We start from the raw sequence: 15,000 nt of genomic DNA, 5'->3' as shown, positions 1-15,000 counted from the left end.
CTCCCTAACCTCTTGGAACTGAGTTACAGGGTAGTGGTTGAGATCTTCCCTCTGAAATGGGACCCTCAAATAAAAAGAGCATCACTTCATCAACAGCTACTAGTGCTGCTCTGTAGGCGACCCTGCCAGTCTGCAGTGACAGCAGAGGAGGGTAAAGTTCAGCTCCTCACTGCTGGGCTTTAGTTACATTTAGGGCATCATATGCCTTCAAAGAGGGGGGCTATTATTTATTATCACCCACCCCTAATTCTTCAATGATACAAAGCTGAAGCCAGATATTCACCAGATTCTTGTTCGAATTTTTCAGTTCCACCTTGAAACAACAAATGGAACAGCAGTTACATTCTGCCGCTTCAGGCGTCAGAACTGCTGGACTATTTAAGGTGGAACGGGAAAGTTAGCTAGCTACCAAAACATTAGCATGCTAGTAGTGATTTTTTTATGCTTGTTATGAAGAAAACGACCAAAATACACTGAAACAACATTAAACTAAGATCATACAGTGGTTATCGTAGAAAATACTTAGCTACATTTGTGGGTTTCTTTGGTCTCTTGTTCTCCATCTTACCGGTTTTTCTTTTTTTCTCATAACTCTCTGTTTGGAGTCTCTGAAAAACCTCCGTTTGGAGAGTCATGTACCCCAAACACTTCGCCCTGCCCCTCTATCTCAACAAGAATCAGGACACCCTACCCCTAGACGAGAACGCTGAAAACAGAGGGCTAAGGGGCTCAATGGCGGGGGCGAGGGGTGAAATGGGACTGGGCCTTAGAATTGTTTCTATTAATAGTTATTGTCGACGAGGGGTCTTAAAAGAAGATTCGTACCAGATTTACCTTCTGACAGACACCTACGTCACCTATAATATATCATTCAGCTTCAAAATAGCGCAGTTCTGCCGTCCGCCTTGTGTTAAGTTAAAGTCGTCTTGTTGAAATTGTTTTCTTTTGCGTTTACTTAATTATACGACTTTTAAAAAGAGAAGTGATCCAAAAGCAACCAAGCAAACGGGGCTCGTTGGAAGGGGCACGTCACGCTCTACTGATCAGTGGCGATTGGCTTTGTTCTAATATTTCTCCGCTGATCTACAGAGCTTCAACGATCAGATACTGAGCGTCGTTATCTCTGTTTTCCTGAAAACTACAGTAAAAGTCCTGTGTGGTTGGAGAGGAGTGTAACGCCCTGTAATCCTGTAGTTTGAAGTCTGTTACTCTTATTTTCGCCGAGTTACAGCACTATAAATCTCTCTGGCTCTCCAGATCTCTGCTGCGTGTGCGCGTCTTGGCAAGGCCGTCTGGGGTGCGCCTAAGTAGGATACACATTTGCGAGATTCCAGGCTCCGTATCTCCAAATCCCTGAAGGCCAGCAAGGGCTCGTTGGAAAGAGTGCATCACACGTTACTGACCTGTGGAGCTTGGCTTCGTCACAGATTTTTACAGTCGGAATTTGTAAAGCCGCTCGTTGTAAAGCGTTCCCTTTCTCCTGTGGTTTTATTCATGACATCATCAGCGGTTAGTCGACTTCGACTTTCATCACAAAACTGCCGACTGTGAAAAATCTGAAGTTGTGCAGCTCCTAGCGTTTCAGGTGTTTCAGCTGCGTTTACCTCAGGTTTCTTGGCCTGTAGTTGGCTGTGTTTGGCGTTAGCGTCTCCAATCTCGTCTATACTCTCTGGTCGTGTAGACAACGTTTCCATTGCACTGGTAACAAATGAGTCTATGGCCTGAGTGTGACCTGAAGAGACCCACATACACACACACAGTCAGGTTTACTACAGACAAAACAGAACTGTGCAAAAACTGCACTTACAACAAATATAAATTACATTAATACAATAAGAGGGAATTTTACATATGACACTGTGTTTGTTTAAGCCCTTCAAACCTCTCCTAAAGGAAGCCCAGCAATATTTGCAGTTCTCATCCAATACCTGCTTAATCTAATCAATACTTCATTCTGTTACATCAGGTGTGCTCGTGAAGGAATTTAATAAATCTATGTCTGGAGGCATCCAGGAGAAATCTGGAACCAAACTCAGACTAGCTCACAAGATATCAACTCTTCTGAAAAAAGACATTCTTATTACTATTTATCTAGTTATGTTTATTTGTATTTACTCCAATGATACATGGATTTTTACAGCTGCCATCTGCTGGATATTTTGTCCTCTGCTTTCACTGATATATAGATCTGCATATAATGTGTTTTACATAACATTTTGTATGTGTGTAATGTTGCTGCGCGCAGGGCTGCTTGCATTATTATTATTACATTAATAATAATAATAATAATAATAATACATGTAAGCTGATTTCTGCTTTTGGGTTTGAACTGATCTCTGCAGTATTTGAAGCAATTTCTGCAACTGCAGAGGCTGAGCTGGTCTCTGCAGTGACAAAACTGATTTCTGCATTGTTTGAACTGGTCTCTGCAGTGTTTGAACCAATCATTGCAGTGTTTGAACAGATCCCTGCAGTGGTTTGGCCGATGTCTGCAGTGGTTTGGCCGATGTCTGTAGTGTCTGAACTGATTTCTGCAGTGTTTGAACCGATCACTGCCGTGTCTGGACTGATCTCTGTAGTGTCTGAACTGATCTCTACAGTGACTGCAAACGGATCTCCGCAGTGTTGGAACCGATCTCTGCAGTGTCTTCTGAAGTGCCTGAACTGACTTCTGCAGTGCCTGACCTGGATCTGGTCTCTGCAGTGTTTAAAAAGATCTCTGCAGTGACTGAACAACTGATCTCTGCAGTGTCTGAACCAATCTCTGCAGTGTCTGAACTGATCTCTGCAGTGTCTAAACCGATCTCTGCAGTGCCTGAACTCTTTGCAGTGTCTGAACTGATCTCTGCGGTGTTTGAAGTGGAATTTGAGCTTCTTACCCTGGATGGATTTTCTCAGAGTTGCCAGAAGAGTGTCAAAGAGTTTCTGGATCAGGTCATCAATCACAGCCTTCACTGGCTCACAGTTCACTGTGATACAGTCCACCTTCTCTACACTGTACACTCACACAGAGAAACAGAGAAATGGCCATCAGGGAGGTGTGTGTTTGTGTTCGACAAAAAAATTGCTGCGTACATCAATTGTTGTCTAATACTTGGTTGGATGTTCCCTGTAATCCTCGTAAGGAGTACACTCATCTCTCCGAAAGAGTTCCTGTCCATTTTAGTCCACTCTTCCACAAACTGTCTGCACATTTCAGCCAGAGTTCCTGTGAGATTGTTTCAGCATTTCACCTGCTGTTCCACACTAAAAAACTGGGATAGAGGATTTGTGACTCGGCTGGACAGTACAACCAACCCAGTGTCTCATCATCATCGTTCAGCCAGTCACGTACAGACACCCTACAGTTCTCATCCTGGAATGTGGGAATACCAGTGCTGTGTTCTGCTCAGCAGCACAGAGTGAGAGGAACAGTGGAACCAAAATGCTCAGGAACTACATCAAGAGACTAATGCAATACTCCCAACATGGCACATTATTATTAAATATAAATACATATTAAAGATTATACTGATTATGTATATGTACTTACATGGTAATTATATATTGTTACATATCCACAGACCAACAGAAATGCTCTACAATTATTTGGAAAGAAATCTTGTTACATTAGATTTGTATTTGCTATAATGACTGATGGTGATTTTTACAAACAAAAACACAATTATTTGTACAGTACTGTCCATGAGTGGAAGTAGAGGAAAATAGATCCAGCAGATGGCAGTATTGTGCTTTTTATGTTTTAAATGCTGTTGGGTGCTGGGTTGCTTGGTGCACTATGATTATTATTACTATTATTATTACTATTATATCTAATAATAATAACAATAATATTAATACATTTTAATTGATAGTAAATGATCTGCATTTTTTGTCCAAGTACATTATTTTCCCCAAAAATAATTTAATAATATATACCAAATATATATCAAATCATTCAACAATACCTCTGTTACGTGAAACAATGTTCGGTGCGTCTATATAAAATTCATTTTCGCTTCTTTTTGTCTCCAAAAGTCTAAAGATGTCAGATGGTGCAACCATCCGACCATATATGGTGATAATGTAAACTATCAAAAAAGGTAATTTAGTTATATTGAATTCTAAATAAAATAGTTTGGCATGATTGTTATGAAAATCTTAAAATAAAAACCACGTTGCAAAATGAGGCAACTTTAAGTTCTTACCTTCCTCAAATGTCAGGTGTTCTGACCTCAGCAGAGCCATGAAAGTGTGGAATTATTATAACAATGTTTATTTATTTGATAAAAAGTAAGTCTAAACTCAAGTTAAAGGTCAGAGGTTTCTACAGGTGTCTAAGTCGATCCTGCTTAATTTGTCTGAAAAGTCAGGCGGCGCAAACAGTCAGTCAGATGGAGCAACCAGACCAGCACAGTTTAATAACTGAAACAGGAGATAAAAGCTTTGATAACACTCACTATATATGTGGGTATGTGTGTGATTACCTGGGCAGGCGCTCCGACTCTTTCCCTTTAGCTTTGAGGGCTTTGAAGTTCCTCTCCCAGTCCTGAGCGCTGTGCAGGTGCTTTTCCGCTAGAGCTTCCATATCCACCTGTCCCAGCACAACCCACTCCTGCACACACATACAGACACAGCACATCAGAACCCCTTAACAGGCCATGAGCCCACCAGCAGGCTCATACTTCTATAACCTAAGAGTAGCTTAGCCAGTTTGCACTGAAGTCCCTGCAGTTACTGAATAATAAGCCTTAGTATGTAAGGCTATGTTTACACAGCAGGTAAAAGTGGCTCAAATCCGATCTTCTTCTTCATATGTGACACCAGATATGTGTCAGTGTGAACAGATAAACACACTGAATCTGACATTTTCAATTCCGATTTGAGACGCTTTCATACGTGGTACTGAAATCCGATACGTATCCGATCTGCAGCAATGCGACTCAGTCTGAACAGCCGGATCGGAATTCATGCAACTTTTACGTCAGTCCAACTCAACATTCGTCATAATTCCGTGCTGCTGAGACTCATAAACATTTAGGCTGATGTTTCTGTACCAAAACATTAGAAGAGACTTGTCGCAGCCGCTCCGTGATCGAAGAGACTTCGAACGAAACGGCCGAACGCGGCCAGAGGAGACCGAGGCTGCAGCGTCAGAGACCAGTTTAAAGAATCCAAGGACACAAACCAAAGAAGTGGCCGTGGCCGAATAACGCGCCCTTTTTACAGTGAACTCAAACACATTCTGGGAGATGAGTCCAGCTGTCAACCACTGGAACTTCATACTCGCTCCTGTGATGCTGGCGAAGATGAAACTGAAGGTTTAGGAGCTGATCTGTTCAGACTGATGTCGCATACAGATCACATTTAAAAGATAATCTGAACAGCCAAACAAAAAAAACGGATTTGCTGAGAAAATCAGATTTGGGCCACTTTTACTTGCTGTGTAAACGTGGCCTAATAAGCCTGAGATTTTAAGGGGTTAAACTCATTATCAGCAATCACTGTAGTTACACTGCAATTAGTTACCACTGACGGTAATAATTACCTCCCATTAAAGCATATTCCACCCAGACTGCTGTAATAACATGCACATTTAATACATATTGAAACTCTGAAACCAGTGTACATCACTAGTTTCATCACTGCCCAAATAAACACTGTGACCACCGAAACTTTAGCTTTCGTGTTGCGCTAAAGAGGAAACTGCCGCGTTTAGACGTGTTAAAGGAACTGCCGCTGTCAGTGCTGATCATGTGGACAGAGCAGGCTGTGAAATTCTGGTGAAAGTGGAGTCCAGTCGGGGGCTTCCCCTGCTGTGAGGGCACGCCGGGGCTAGTTTTGCCGGGGAATGCAGTGGTGTATTCCCGAGTGTTTGTGTGAGTGGACGGTGCAGCCCCGTGTGAGTGAGCGTCCCGCGGTGGAATCCCTGTACAGACACTACACTGTAAAAGTCAGCCGATGTTTTAACTTAGTAAGTTAACAGAGCCGCCTTGAAGTTCTGAGTGAGCTCAACTTCTAATGAGAAATGCTGCCTCATTTTGGTTTGTTTATAGTAAGTTAACAAAGCAAAATTCAGTGTTTTACGCTCTGTGAACTGATTCAATGAAGTTCAATGAACTAAATTAGTCTAAAGCAGCTCGGTTACGTACATTAAAAGCCCTGACGTTATATGTACTTAAGTAATTACTTACTTTCTTGCAATTAGTTGCTGTTACTTAATCCAGGCAAGCTGTTGGTACTGTGTGGTTGAAAATAAAAGTGTACTTATTTTAGAGAGACAGAGCCACCCAGCAGCCGATTTCTGTTTATTAGAATATTAGAACAATTTACTTATAAATGTCTCTCAATGTTCTGAAGTCGCTTCTCATTCGCCAGCTTCTTGTTTGAATTTTACCCCATTCCACCTTAAATGGTGCCTGAGGCGCCAGAATGTAACTGCTGCACCATTTAAGGTGGAACGGGACAATTCGAATGAGAAACTGACTTCAGCTTCGCGACTTTCAAGTGTTTGTCAGTTTCTCGTTGCAGATTATACATATCAGGAAACCAGCTGGAGTGGTTATAAATGCAAATAAGTCCATTCATCTCCATATGATCAATCTTTGTCTTAAATCTTTTTTCTTTGTCTTTTTGTTAGCTACTAGCTAGGCGAGATTGTTGCCTGTGTAGCTATGGTTATTGAGTAGAACAAACTTAAAAAAAAAGCAATAAGAAGAGTCACCCAGCAGTTGATTTCTGTTTACTAGCTCTTATTTTTACTTGTTATTTTCAAACAAATAACAAGTTCACATGTTATATATGGGTTAAAAAATTTTGGAAGCACTTTACGTGTTTTAGGCATCCTAACCGTGAACATCTAAGTAGTTGGTTTGGCCTTAAAAAAACAAATTACTGCCAAAGCTGTTATTAGGGTATAAAACTCTTTTACACATCTCAGCTTGTGACCATTACAATTATGTCAATGTTGTGACCATCATCTTTGTTCAGTCAGTCACGTACAGACAGCCTACGGTTCTCATCCTGGAATGTGGGAATATCAGTGCTGTGTTCTGCTCAGCAGCACAAAGTTAGTGGAAGAGCGGACCAAAATGCTCAGGGTCTACATCAAGAGACTAATGTACTCAGGGCCATATTATTATTAAATATAGATGCATATGGAAGATTATTATTATTATGTATGTGTGTTTATCTAGTAATTACATATCAATGCGTATCCACAATCCAACAGAAATGGTCCACAGTTATTTGGAAAGTAGTAAACAATGTGGTAATTATTTGAATTTACCAGCTCAAGTTTCTGCATCAGTGCAGTCAGTGTGACGCATACTTACACTGTGTGTGTTAAACTTAAAAGTTTGTGTATTTAAGTGTATCTAACTTCATGGTTAGTTTCAAAGCATAATTCATTTGAGGCAATGAGTTACTTCAAATAGTTTGAATAACTGAACGGCAGGTTTACTGTGTGCTTTTTTTACGTTAAGATGCTGTCAGATCGCAGTTATTCAGTAACTTGCAGCAAGCACAGCTTCAGGTGGCCACCTAAAGCCTCATTTATACTCCCTTTACGTACGTCCGTTTCAAACGATGTAACCGTCACTGCCCACACACTTCCACACGTCCTTTACGTTGGCAGGGTTGTTAAGCAGTACATCCACTAGAGGGCAGTACAGAGTCAAACTTTCTGACAACAAACACGGTGACGGTGGAGGAGGTCGCTATAACAGAGAACTTGTAGAGAGGAGAATTCTCACTCTGTAATGTCTTCTTGGTTTCTCAAACGCTAGAGGGCGCTCCTGAGCGAGTCCAAAATGAATGGATTAATATTGAGCATTTGAGCAAAATCATAGTTTATAAATGCTTAAACATTTTTAATGTAAAAGAATTTATTAATTTCCTGAACAGCATAAAACATCTTAACACTGCTGTTATATTTTTAAGAGTTTTTAAACTCAAGTTATAGGAGTTTAAAACGCCGCCTCATGTACGTTCATGACATTAGTGAGCACGAACAGCCAATGAGCTGCTCCGCTCGCCAACCAATCAGAGCTCAGTATCAGTAATGTTACCGTCCTGCTGCCCAAAACTCCTTTTGCTGTACAAAAAGGAAACATACAGGTGAGTTTTCTTTGCTTTTTTAGTGAAATTCATTCTTCTACTTTCTAAAATGAAAGGAAAGTTCTGGTTCAGTGATTAGAAACTATTTTAACTTTCAGTTTTTAGCTGTTGAGCTGTACTCACTCCCATTCATTGAGGACTCGCTCACAGGTGCCCTCTGCTGTTTAGCAGGCCTGTTTTTGATATAACAGGGGAAGCAGTAAGAGGCCAGGCTCCTCATAAACCGGCTCTGGTAATAACGTACCCACTACGAAAGAGCTGAAAGAGGCGGCGCTGTAGACTGTTGAGTCTGTGAGGCCATTAAATACTCTGTGACGTGTTGACGGAGAATTCTTTACACTTATATTACCAATGAGAGAAACTGGCATCATCTCTCACATGAACTATTAGCTACACTGCCCCCCATGGCTTCCTGTGGTACTGCTCCGTTTCGTCCATAGCCATAAGCTTTCAGAGAGCGTGCACAAACACAGACGAAATGAACGCAGAGTACGGACAGAAGCTCCATCCGTATCTGTATTCAGATTTAATGTTGCCGTTGATGTTAACGTTCAGGATGAATGAGCCTTACAAGGTGCAGCTGAAGCTGACAGAGCGGCACATCCTGTGGTGACTGAGCAGAAAACACCGTAAAAGAGTTTATGTTTTAACCTAAAAAGGTTAGGAACTGGGTTGAAATCACTTTATTGAGTCAAATCAACAAATCTTTTTTACAGTGTAGGGTTTATTCAGTTCTAACTAAGGCTGAACGATTTGTACAAACTGTCTGACCAAGTTTTCCGACCAGTTGTGAAGACCAGCGTGTCCATTTCTTCAGGCTTAAGGCTTGAATGTTGAAAGTGGTGTGTATGAATGCCAGTTTATAAGCTCTGCTTACTGTCATATACAATTTCTCCACTTTAAACTTGTCCACAAATGTGAATAACGAGGAATATAGCTAAAATCGCAGCTCCCCAATTTGAAAACACAGAAACACACAGATGACGCAACAGTGAGTGTGAACTGGCAGGAACGGGCGGAAAAACTGCAAGCTAAAAAAATCTGAATAAGCAGAAAAATCCAGTCTCTGACACACGACGTTCGCTTCACAGCGCAGTGCAGCGTGTGTGAGCGTCTGCAGGAGTTCTGACGTATGTGTGGTGAAAATAGCATCCTCGTTCCTTTCACTTCCTCTTCCCTCCTGCAGACTCATTCTGCTTTCTCTCAGTTTCTGTGTTGTGGTGGTGTATGTAAATGTCTCTTTCGCTTTTCCTCTCCTGAGTTTGAAGCTTCCCTCTAAACGGTGAACCGCAACAGACACTGACAGCAGCACTTTTCTCTCTAGACTTCCCTCGCTGTCTGATGAGTCCTCATGTTCAGACTTGCGAGGCAGTGCTTTAGCCGTAATGCGGTGCAGTGATTCTGAACAACTGTGACATGAACTGTGTTGTCCGAGTGGAGTCGTTTGCCAATGGTAGCTGATAATGTTTCCCTGACAAAGCACCTTTCTTTAATCAGGGGTCGAACCCAAATGTTAAGAAGAGCCATTTTGTCCTTTCAACAAAAGTCAAACCACCTTGGGAGCCACAACATTTATGCCATTTGACCATTTTGGCTGTAAATCTGTCTCAGTATGTGCTGATGTTCTAGTATAGGATAAAAATATAATATAAACATAAACGCTCACTTTGCTCTGCTTTAAGCTTTAAATCAGTTATAGCCGCTTTTCTCGCATCTCCAGCAGGAAACTTTTCCTTAACAGTTAAACAGTTTCTTGTAAAATGTCTCTCAACATTTGACTTTTTATGAGGATGAAGTCGCTTCTCATTCACCAGCTTCTTGTTCAGATTTTCCCATTCCACCTTAAATGGTGCCTGAGGTGGCAGAATGTAACTGCTGCACCATTTAAGGTGGAACGGGACAATTCTAACAAGAAGCTGGCAAATCAGAAGCTGGCTTCAATCAGAGTGATTATAAACGTAATAAGTCCATTCATCTCCAAATTATCGATGTTCGTCTTAAATCTCTCTCTTTGCCGTTTCTTTAGCTACTAGCCAGGCGAGCCTTTTGTCAGTGTTGCTATGGTGACCAGCAGTCTGCGCTGATCTTCAGGGTTAAAGGGTGAATTAGCAGTTCTACATTAACTTCAGAGTTTAAGACCATTTACTGTTAAACTGTGTTGAACGATCAGCAGAGCTTTATTTTACTGTAAAGGAGGATTATTTTATTTTTACCTACAAACCTAATTCTACTGTGGAGCCGCAACAGGACAGTAAAAGAGCCTCCAGAGCCACATGTTGCCAACTACTGGTCTAGATCAACTCTCTTATGTCTCAGGAGAAATAAAGCCGATTTTAAAAATGTAATAACAGTGATTGACTGATTCACTGAGAAGATAAGCCACCTTTACAATAATGCTGGTTTCTGATAGCACCCATATAGAACCTCTAATAGCATATTGGCTATTAGCTAACGCTACTGCACATGACAATTTGGCCTCTCTTGATTAAACTTTAAACATGGACCCGTGGATACTACATTTATCAAAAACTTATATTTTTACAAATTTTATCAATTTCCGCAGGCTGAAGACTCTCCACTGGGAGGATCTAGTTCCTTTTGTGCAAATCGTTGAAAGGGAGGAAACCCACACCTACAGAATCTCACGAATAAGTTCACTTTATTAAAATGTTATTAGCGTAATCAGGAATGTTAAGACATGTTAAGTCTGTTAAGTTGCTACAGTATGTGCTATCATCTTGTTGTTGTCAAACAAAATAACAAAAGTGGCCTTTTTTGGGTGAAGTTGAAATATTTTGGAATAATGCCTTGGAAATTAAATAACCGATAGAATATGAATGGCCAAAATGCCCATCTCCTGAGTTGAGTCCGGAGTCAGTGGAAGTGTTCCTCAGCGTGGTTTACCTTGAACGTGTCCTGCACGCTGAGCAGCCTGCTGAAGAGCTGTTCGGCCTTGCTGTAGACAGCGAGGAAGCTGTCAGCGTTGCGGTCGATCATGCGGCTGAAGATGGACTCCTCCCCCGGCTCGCTCACGCCTTTAAACTGGTTGGGGATGCTGATGAAACGCTTCATCTCTCGGTAATATTTCGCCCGAACCTCCTCAAACGCCGGCCGGAACTGCAGACGGCCCTGCCTGCACAGAAACACACAGAGGGATGTGCTGTATAGACGGTGGGGTGAACATATCACAGATTACTTATGCTGTAAAACAGTTTCCAGTGCAACCTACTTTGGTCATCTTCTTGTGTTCCAGTAACAACATTATCTGTATATTTTCACAGCAATCAAGCAGATTGATTAATCATTTATTCAGTTTTCCAGTTACTGAGTTGTGTGTTTATGTCACAGTATTCATAATTATTTTAATCTCAGCTTCTTTTTGTGTATAATTTACAGTTATATGAAATTACATACAATTTATCGTGTTTGAATCGATTTACCAGACTTTTAGCTACTGTTATCACTATCCTATAACTACTGCTCTGCACTAGTGTAGAGTAAACGTTAGTAATGTACCGTGTCATTACTGCACACACAGAGTAGACACAGGTTTAGGCGTATTTGGGCGACTCACTTGAAGACGAGGTCTATGTGTATTTCTGGAAGGTTCTTGTTGAGGGCCTCCAGGCCCACCTGGTACTGATACTCCAGAGCTTTGTACAGCTGATGGTTCCAGTGCTGCCTCCACGCTCGCATATCACTCACACGGATCCCCTGAAACACGCGAGCATCCGTACAACACCCACTAATTTACCTCCTCATTAGGTACGACTATAAAACTGTACATTACAATAAGATACAATGACAAAAGCTAGACTAATTCAAGTGATTAATAAATGATAAAATAAAGCCAGTGAGCTCTTAATGATTACTAAGAGTAACGGATGATGAATTATTATAATAATAATGTATCTAATAACGTTTATCTGATAATGAAAAATCTGGTTAAAGTCAGTGCCTGCGACTCGAGCGTGGCGAAGCCGGTCCGGAGCTCCTGCAGGCCGTCCTTCCAGCGCTGCTGCTGCCGCAACAAATCCACACCCATTAACGCCCCTACCTACAAAAGACAGAAACACACACAGAGGGCATTTCACACACTTTTCTCTGGACCCAGGCCCAGTGATAGTGAGCTCCTCCCACAAACCAGCGATAACGAGCCCCCCCCAAAACCAGCGATAATGATCTCCCCCCCCAAAACCAGCGATAATGATCTCCTCCCCCAAAACCAGCGATAATGATCTCCTCCCCCAAAACCAGCGATAATGATCTCCTCCCCCAAACCAGTGATAACGAGCTTCCCCCCAAACCAGCGATAACAAGCTCCTCCCTCAAACCAGTGATAATGAGCCCCTCCCCCATACCAGTGATAACAAGCTCCTCCCCAAACCAGCGATAACGAGCTCCTCCCCCAAACCAGTGATAATGAGCCCCTCCCCCATACCAGTGATAACGAGCTCCTCCCCAAACCAGCGATAACGAGCTCCTCCCCAAAACCAGCAATAATGAGCTCCTCCCCCAAACCAGCGATAACGAGCCCCTCCCCCAACCCAGTGATAATGAGCCCCTCCCCAAACCAGAATCGGTCCTGGGTGTGACTCAAGTATTTAGAACAAGTGTGAAAACGCCCCAAATTACACTGTGGGCTAAAATCCACACTGTATGTTAACTGCATGGTGCTTACACACTTAAAAATTATGGTTCTTCAAAGGTTCTTTAGCGAAGAAAATGGTTCTATATTGAACCATGAACACTCAAAGAACCCTTTCCATGATTAAATTGTCAAAGTGTTCTTCAGACTGATGGAGAAAATGTTGTAAACAGTTCTATATAAAACCTTTTTGAAAAGAGTTCTATATAGCACCAAAAATGGTTCTTCTACTGTTATGATGTCAGGCTTGTTACAATAGAAACACCTTTTCTGGTGCTATATAGATCCCTTTTCAAAAAGGTTCTATATAGAACCATTTTCTTTACTAAAGAACCCTAAAGAACAAGTTTTAAGTATGAAGGCCTTTAACCCATGGAAGTTGGATGCTGAAATATGCATATTACTCACTCGTAGCAACAAACAGGGAACTGATCTGCAGATCGTAAACTTTTAATCCATAAGATCCGTAACGTTTTGTAAGTAGGAGAGGAGATATTTTATTATGATTTGAATTTGTTGGAAAGTCTCATTTTGCAGAAAGAAAAAACATCCTTTACATTTTTGCATATTTGGTCATTTTTGGACTCGAAAATGTCAGAAGTGCTCTAAGACTCGTCCATACAGAATGTTAATCTAATGTAAATGTAATTCATTATTCATTTAAATAATTATCTAATGTAAATTAAATGTGGAGCAGAACATGCTGATGGGTGAAACTAGAGGTCAAAGGTCAGCACCTTGTCAGTGAAACCGGTGTGCCACTTCCGGAGCTTCCTGTTCTCTGTGGAGAGCTTTTCGGCGGCGTTCTGTAACCTGTTGATGTAAAGCTCCAGCTCTTTGGCATTTTCCCACGTTATCTGCAGCTTCCCGCCCGCATCCCGCGCGTCGTAACGAGGACTCTGCTGAAAAACACCAAAATAAAACATGAAAACAAGATTTCTCCACTGTATCACAGAGGAAACATTAAAGGGAACCCATTGTGCTCATTTTTAATGTTTATAATTGTATTTTTGGTGCTTCAATGTTCCAAAAACACAGTATTTTCCTCATACTGTCCATCTCTGTTCACCCTCTGTCTGAAACGCTATGTTAGAGCTCCTGTGACTTTAAGCCCTGCCTCCTAATGAGCCTAGAGTGCTCGGATTGGTCAGCTCTCACACTCTGCTTTGACTGACAGTCCTGCCCCTCCATGTTCTGCCCCTGTCTTGCAGTCTGCAGACAGACCCTTCTCTCCTGAGCAGCTGTAACTCCGCTGTGGCTGTTTCTCCAACAGCGTCGGTTCTGCCAGATCAGTTTGATTCAGGGTGGATCCTGAAAGTCAGGTCAGCGTCTCTCCACACACTACAGCGCTGAACACTCTTCCTCATCCAGTAGCCGCTGTGCGCTGTGCGAGGACGCCGAGCTCGCCGGTAGGCGGGCAGTAAGAACTGTGTTACGAGATGATGTCATCCTGTAACAAAGGAAAAGGGCTGGAATTCCAACCAGGCGTTTCAGGCAGCTGAAAACTGTGGGAAAAGTGGGTTCTGTGGGACAGAGTTTCTCCCTCTGGAGGGAACACTGAGCTTTGGGACTTTGGGACGTTTATATGAACAAAAAAGCAACATTACATTAAAGGAAAGGGAAAAACGGGAAAAGCACAATGGGGCCCTTTAAGACAGACTGACGACTGACTCTGTTAATGAGCTCCACACTTTGAAGGCTCTAAACTACACAGCAGTGACTCTATAAGCTGAAGAAGGTGGAGATAAACTGCACACAACGCATTCAAATAAAGGCAGATGGAGCTTCTTTTATACAGTGATAGGAAACACAGCAGCTCACAGAACAGTTCAGTTCCACATGATGATCCACTGTACTGACCATCATTCACACTCACCAGCTACACTCTTAAAAAAGGTGTTTTTTCAGGGGTTCTTTAGTAAAGGGGTTGGTTCTATATAGCACTATGAATTCTATATGGAACCATTTCATGCTTAAAGGGTTCTTTGCATGGTGAAATGGTTGAATGATGAAGAATGTGTTGTAAATAGAACCTTTTTGAAGAAGGTTCTATATAACACCAAAGAGATTCTGCCATTGTTACAATGTCAAGTTTATAACCCTTTTGGGTGCTACATAAAACCATATACAACACATACTCCATCAATCTGAAGAACCACTGCACCATGCAGAGAACCATTTAAGCATGCAAATGGTTCTTTGAGTGTTTATGGTCCTCTCAGATTGGCAGGTTAAGGATAAAGAAGCTTAGAAAG

The 15,000-nt window shown here is 41.8% G+C and overlaps 1 protein-coding gene across 1 annotated transcript in view; it reads right to left on the bottom strand.

Moving 5' to 3' along the window:
• The window catches only part of LOC118798728 (cytoplasmic dynein 2 heavy chain 1), a 154,819-nt gene that overhangs the window by 116,879 nt on the left and 22,940 nt on the right, over nt 1–15,000 (bottom strand). The window contains 7 exon segments of the mRNA XM_036558254.1: nt 1,605–1,732; nt 2,880–2,995; nt 4,467–4,594; nt 11,002–11,230; nt 11,672–11,811; nt 12,056–12,154; nt 13,483–13,647. Coding sequence (XP_036414147.1) covers nt 1,605–1,732; nt 2,880–2,995; nt 4,467–4,594; nt 11,002–11,230; nt 11,672–11,811; nt 12,056–12,154; nt 13,483–13,647 — 1,005 coding nt within the window.

This window comes from Colossoma macropomum, unplaced genomic scaffold (assembly GCF_904425465.1).
Source record: "Colossoma macropomum unplaced genomic scaffold, Colossoma_macropomum, whole genome shotgun sequence".
Taxonomy (NCBI): domain Eukaryota; kingdom Metazoa; phylum Chordata; class Actinopteri; order Characiformes; family Serrasalmidae; genus Colossoma; species Colossoma macropomum.
This window is presented reverse-complemented; position numbering and strand designations above follow the sequence as displayed.